The 6629-nt window shown below is 41.7% G+C and overlaps 1 protein-coding gene across 1 annotated transcript; it reads left to right on the top strand.

Annotated features, from left to right (window-relative positions):
- Window positions 1–1389, top strand: LOC143101923 (ferritin, middle subunit). The gene is made up of 4 exons (XM_076265221.1): window positions 1–280; window positions 527–673; window positions 787–912; window positions 1070–1389. The coding sequence occupies exons 1-4, from the start codon at window positions 176–178 to the stop codon at window positions 1220–1222; spliced, it is 531 nt and encodes a 176-aa protein (XP_076121336.1). The 5' UTR covers window positions 1–175; the 3' UTR covers window positions 1223–1389.
- Window positions 1390–6629: the final 5240 nt, after the last annotated feature.

Genomic DNA, 6629 nt, shown 5'->3' with positions numbered 1-6629 from the left:
ATCGTTTTGGAGAAGACGCCAAAGAAGATTCTTGCTTCAACAGTGCTTGAACGGAACTTCTTTCCTTCGTCCGAGATTTCGCCGCATTCCTTGCTGTCTTTAGCCTACATTTGAATAATACATTATATTTTTCTACTGATCATTTTGATAGTAAAACGAGGTCAAAATTGCCGAAATGGAGATTTCTCAGATTCGCCAGAACTACCACCGTGACTGCGAGGCAGCCATCAACCGCATGATCAATATGGAGCTGTTTGCTTCATACACCTACACCTCGATGGTAAGTCTAAAATATCCAACGTCCCGTTTGTTGTAAATATTTGTATTGAATTGTTCATGTCGCAATGTTGGAAGTAGACTGGTCCTGGTATGGCGTTGTCTAATGGTTGCGCCGTAAACAAACCAACCATGTGCGTGCTTAATTTAGAATTGGGAACGAATGCATAACTGACTATTTGTTGAATTGTTTAGATCTCATAACATTTTACCTGTATTATTAACTGCCATTTTCCCTTTGAATGTTCAGGCATTTTATTTTGCCCGTGACGACGTCGCACTTCCTGGATTTTCTCACTTCTTCAAAGAGAACAGCGATGAGGAGCGCGAGCATGCGGATAAGTTGATGGCCTTCCAGAACAAAAGGGGCGGGCGCATCTTTCTCCAGGATGTGAAGGTCAGTGTTTACCTCAAAATGTGCAGTGATGTTTGATTAATGTGTTCTCTGTTAACTATGTTTGTTTATCCAAGGGGTTAATTTCCTTCATGTTTACTCTTTGACCACTACAGAAGCCAGAGCGAGATGAGTGGGGCAGTGGACTAGAGGCTATGGCTTGCGCTCTGCAATTGGAGAAGAATGTCAACCAGGCCCTCCTGGACCTGCACAAGATCGCCTCTGAGAAAGTGGATCCACATGTAAGTTATAGTTACTGTCCAATCTCCTTGACTATTGTGCACATAATCTGCATGATATCTTCATGTCATCATTGTTGAATGTTGTATACAGTATTCTTAGTACAGCATGCCAGGACTTGCCCATACTTACTGGATTCATTTTCTATCCACCCATTAGCTTTGCGACTTCCTGGAGTCCCATTACCTGGGTGAGCAGGTGGAGGCCATCAAGAAGCTGGGCGACCATGTCACCAACCTCACCAAAATGGATGCTGCCAACAATAAAATGGCAGAGTATCTGTTTGACAAGCATACTCTGGGTAGCAGTTAAATGAGATGCTTGATCTGTAATGTGGCAGTCTCTGCTGGGATGATTATTAATCTGCCATTACCAATATGGCAACCACTCCCAATGCTGATGCAGGATGATGACTGTTTTACAAAATAATCTTAAACCGCAGGTTTCAATCTGATGAAAAAATAAACATTTTGAGCAGATTCCTGTGTATGCATTTTTCATTTGTATTTTGGGTTGTGTTTTCCTCCTTAACCCATGGTTTGACCAATGGTTCACTTATTTTCTCTTCCCTAGTCTTGCATGTTTCTGTCTGCATTTGTTTGGCTTTGGGCACAATTTTAAAAATTATGTTCAGACTCTCCAGTCTTTGCATGGCATAGGCCTACTTGTTTTGAGTAGAATGAGTAACATAAGTTACCTAGACCTGACCTGACTGAGTCAAATAAAACCTGCAGACTTTAAAATTATTCTCTGTACCATGTTTTACGGTGATGCTAAGAGAATCATCTATTATAATGGTAGGGAGTGACATGGAGAATTTTAGTATGCAGATGTGTGCGGGCCATGTTTGTTCATCCTATTCCTACTTCCTATTAACCTTTAAGTTGAGAGAAGGGGTAATAAAAGCAACATCAATTAAAATAACATGAATAACTATCAGATATGCATGATGAAAGAATGAGTGTGTGAAGGGAGACTGTTTGTAACCATGGGCACCATATCTAAAACACATCTAGCACATTTCAATCTTGCCAGAGAGATCCTATCCTATCCAGTAGACAAATCCACTAGGGTGCACATAAAGCACAGAACTTTGGCCTCAAAAACAGAATAGCATGTTTTGCTTTAAATTAAAAGTAATAATCCATTACACTTTGCATGCAACTCCGCAAAATTCTCCTAGAGTTAGTTCAGTATCCTCAATAACCTCAGGCTCCATAAGTGGAAGACGGTGGCTCAAACTGACACACCAGCTAATCAAGTTTCTTCAGGGGCACATAAGGACAGGGTGTTTTATCAGCTACTGAACCCATTAACCTTTCACATTTTAATTGGTTGTAAATTGACTATGGATAAGGGGAAGATTGAGAAGTTACTGAAGTTATTTTGAAATGCGGAATAGTTCAATGCCTTCAGTTATTCATTAGCATGCAGTCTTGAAAGAGTAGGGTACTAGAATTTTCAGGACACGTGAAAGTCTTTGGTTTCTCATACAATTTCAAAAGGCTCATAAGTTTGTTAATTTCTGCTGTCCTGTCCCCAAAAGACAGTAACTTATTATGAACCTGCAATTGTCTCAAAAAAGCCATCTATCTAACATTTGTTTTATATACCAGGCAATATCTTCATATGCAAATATTTCCAGTCACACTGACCACCTCTGCATAAATGAAGCACATGTTCTTATTCACCCATTTTAGTATTAATGTGAAGCTCGCCAGTGGAAATGTTTCAACTGCTGATATTGTTGGCCTTCATGGCACTATGCATCTGCCTGATCAATAATGGAAGTCAATAAGAAGTTGACATTTCTGCATTTCGTTGTCTTACTGCATTTTGTTGTCTTTGTACTTGTATTCTGCGCAATGACAATAAAGTTGAATCTAATCTAAAAAAAAAAATTTTTTTTTATATAAACTCATAAGCTCATAAAATCACAAACATGAAATCAAAAGAAAAGGAGAAGAACACCTCACACTCAGCCTCCTTCAGATGACTTCCACAATTATTTAATAAATTCAGTAAAAAAAATAAGGAAAAAGATATGAAAAGGTACAACCACCATAAACTTAAGGCTTTACACACACACACACACACACACATGCACGCACGCACACACACACACACGCACGCACGCACACACACACACACACACACACACACACACACAAAGAAACATGGCTACTCCTCCACAGCCATACGCACAAAAATCTCTAGAGAAGGTGATGGGACCCTGTGTGAAGTGAGGAGGCCTCTCAGGTTTTCAACTCTGTATCTCCCCACCAGAGGCAGTAAGACCGCCTACGAGTGCACCTGCTCCTGCACCCAGTGACCCACTAACATGAAGAGGGAGGAGCAGGGAGTGAAGAGAGTCAAAGAGAGCACAACATAGCCAGAACTCAACCATCTGTTTGAATCACAGATAGATAACTATCTGCAATAACTATCCTCAAATCGTCACATTAAAGCAAATACATCTTTGGACAGCACATTCAATGAGATAAAGGGCTGGGATGGGGAGAAGGCGTGCACTGGTAGGATGTTCTGTCGAGCAAGAAAGGCCATGCAGGGTGCCCACTTCAAAAGACACAAACATACTGGATAGAACCATACAGTATTCCATTACTGACAGGATTGCCACTGGTGAGTCTTCTAATCACGACTGGGAAAATCTGAAAATACCGGTGCTGCCCACATACCATACAGTGCACAAGGCAATCCGATAAGTCGATAGAGATTACACTAGGTCCGCAAGCCCTGTGAAATTCTATATGGGAAATTATGGTGCCTGAATTAGATTGGGATGTGGAATGAGATTAGTGATAGACAGACACCACTTCAAAATGAAAAGATTAGGTCCAGTGCAAAGATTAAGGGCCATATGGTTTGAACGTCAGAGGTTATCTCATAGCCTATAGGCCTTCCATTCACATCTTCCCAAACCAGCTAAAAAGAGAAGGAAATAGAATTCAGGATAATTACAGAATAAGACTGACTATACAAACCATGGCTGCAAGAGGAGGAAGAGTTAATCCCAGAGATAGTTTGTACATTCAAATACGATTTGCGTCCAGAGAGAAAGGGAGGAGGGGAGATAAAGATGGCACATCGGGATAGCGGAGATTAAGGGGAAAAGATAAAGAGAGAGAGAGAGAGAGAGAGAGAGGGTGGGGGCAAGAGAGAGGAGGGAGAGAGAGGGATGGTGCGCAACAGTCATCCCCTAAAGGTGTCTGCAGAGCATCCATAAAAGTGAAGAGAGGGAGGCTGTTTTTGTCGGGTAAGTTTGAGTGTGCTTGTTTTACAGATATGGAATTGAAAGAAGAAAAACAATAGCTTGATTTAGTCAATTATGTATATATACAGACTTGCCTGTGTTGTGGTGAAATCAGTGCGCAATGAAGTGATATTTAAAAGATAAAAGCATGAGTTCCTCGAGAATATACTAAACGATCACAAGACGCATTTTAAATTTCAGTGGTATGTTTACTTGATGTTTGGATTTGGTCGCCTGTTCATGGAAATATATTTATTTGCCAGGAATGTAGTGGGCAACGATGTAAACTTTGAAACGGGGCAAATGTTTGAAAAGAAGTTGTACTCATCATATTTCGCATGGGAATTTCATGGCGAATTCCATGTATGGAGCTACAGTAGCCCTCTTTTAACCTGTTATTTATACTTTTGAGGCGACATGTTCGGCGCTTTAGAGTCATGACAGTTGACTAATCCTTGGATTCTGCGGTTTTCATCTGTTGAGTAGGAAAAAGCGTGATGAGAACTAAATCTATCCGTCCTGCTGTCATTGCGCACGGCTCGGCTTAAAGCTGCACACGCGAGTCCGGTGCTCATGCGTGTCCAAGCCAAACAGACAACTGCCCCGCTCTTACTGTCACCCTAATTAAAACGTGTTAATGAACACGTTCTGTTTTTAGTTTCAGAACTTACAGAACCCTTGCTAAACAGCATTTGTGTACGATTGTGCCATTTGAATGGTTGGCTATTTGTCTGCTGAGGGCAAGCAGTTGACCTTCTAGGCCGTGCTCGAGGAAGATAAGCCCCTCAGCCATTCACAGACATCGGCTGTCAACGGTCACGCCAGTAACACCCACCCCTATGGCTTGATACTATATCATCCAAATGCGTAAGGGAAGGAGATTATTAGCCCTCTGGTTACTGCATAGTGCCTCACACTGAACTCTTAACCATTAGCCAACATGTTCCAGTCTAAAAGTGAAAAACAAGTAAAGTTTTATTTATTTTGTATTATTATTATTTTAACATTACGTTTTTGAAATGCTTTAACACTATGGTATATTCCATCCCTCCCTGCTTTCTCCAGTGTCCCAGTGATATTTTAATGATCCATGGTAAGACCTGTCATTAGATGAGAAGGCAAAGAGTGTTTTCCACAAGACCATTCTGTTCTGTCCATTTGCTCTCTGAAGCACAAACCACTCAGCCCATTTCAGTTTGTGAAAAGTAGGTTCAAGTGCACCATCTTGGTCAAAGGTCCGGATCACGCAGATGGCCTCAACTTGAACGTGGGTGACCAGGGGGCACCACCACTTACAGTCCAGCCTTCCCCTATATAACCTTGACTGCTGACAATCCAAGCCTGTTAACCCGCTCGTAATCTTACACGTCTGGGACACCCCCACCCCCTCCTCCACCACCTACGCATCACACACCCTTTTACCTGGCACAACACACCACCACCGCCTCCGCATGGCTGAGGACTTAGTGGGGAAAATAACGGGAGTAGGGTCAGCTGACAGATCCATTTGCCCAGGGAGGGGCACAGCTCTGGGAAGCAGAACACTCACCGTCCCTGATTTACTTAAGCCTGTGGATTACCTTTGCCAATTAATCTCATTACATGCCACTGGGGAGTGCAGCGCTGTGCTGTCTGTGTGTGTGTGTGTGTGTGCGTGTGTGTCTTTACATGTCTGTAAGCTGCAGGACAGATTCCAAAAATATATGCCTGTGTGTAGTTTGCCATGTATGAACCCACATGCAATGTCAGTTGAGAGATGCAGGTCACACTGGATGTTATATGTCAATATGAGCATGAGAGTGCGGACTGAGTGTGGAGAGTGTGTGTGTGTGTGTATGTATGTATGTGTGTGTGTGTATGTGCGTGTATTTACAGGTTATTTTATTAAAATACGGATTAGTGAGTGACAAACTTGGAATCTCTTAGCACTTCATCACTGACACATCACTTCATCACTGACACACACTGACACATCACTTCACCACTGACACACACTGACACATCACTTCATCACTGACACACAAAGGAAACTAGAGGAGTCGAACAGTTGGCCAAGAGAGTATTAGAGCAAAGAGCAGAGATGAAATGTGGAGAAACTAAGGATTTACTGAGACGATTAATGAAACCTCACAACATCAGATTAGTTTGCCTCTGTGTGCTTACAATAGTTTACAAAAGTCATTTAATTGCATTTTCAGAAGGGAAATGTAACCTTAAAGCAACACAATGTAGTTATTTTACCTGAAGGTAATGGCACTATGCAATATTGTTGATGCAGGTCCATGACCCTTTTTGCCGTTTTAGATTAATTAGGTACCCCCTTAGCGCTAAATGGGAACATTGATGAAAAAGGGAATTCCTACATTGTGTTACTTTAATCTAAATTAGAGATGATATATAAAGTAGACAAGCTCCTTATGTGAACTGTCCCCTCCAGCTGCCACG

This window comes from Alosa pseudoharengus, unplaced genomic scaffold (assembly GCF_046254945.1).
Source record: "Alosa pseudoharengus isolate Yale_2024_CS ecotype anadromous, Long Island Sound unplaced genomic scaffold, YU_APseudo_1.1 YU_APseudo_1.1_scf_4, whole genome shotgun sequence".
NCBI lineage: Eukaryota > Metazoa > Chordata > Actinopteri > Clupeiformes > Clupeidae > Alosa > Alosa pseudoharengus.
This window is presented reverse-complemented; position numbering and strand designations above follow the sequence as displayed.

Coding starts and splice junctions, on each gene's coding strand:
- LOC143101923 (XM_076265221.1), top strand. CDS start 176: ATGGAGATTTCTCAGATTCGCCAGAACTACCACCGTGACTGCGAGGCA. Junction 281..526: donor CATACACCTACACCTCGATG/GTAAGTCTAAAA, acceptor TTGAATGTTCAG/GCATTTTATTTTGCCCGTGA. Junction 674..786: donor TCTTTCTCCAGGATGTGAAG/GTCAGTGTTTAC, acceptor TGACCACTACAG/AAGCCAGAGCGAGATGAGTG.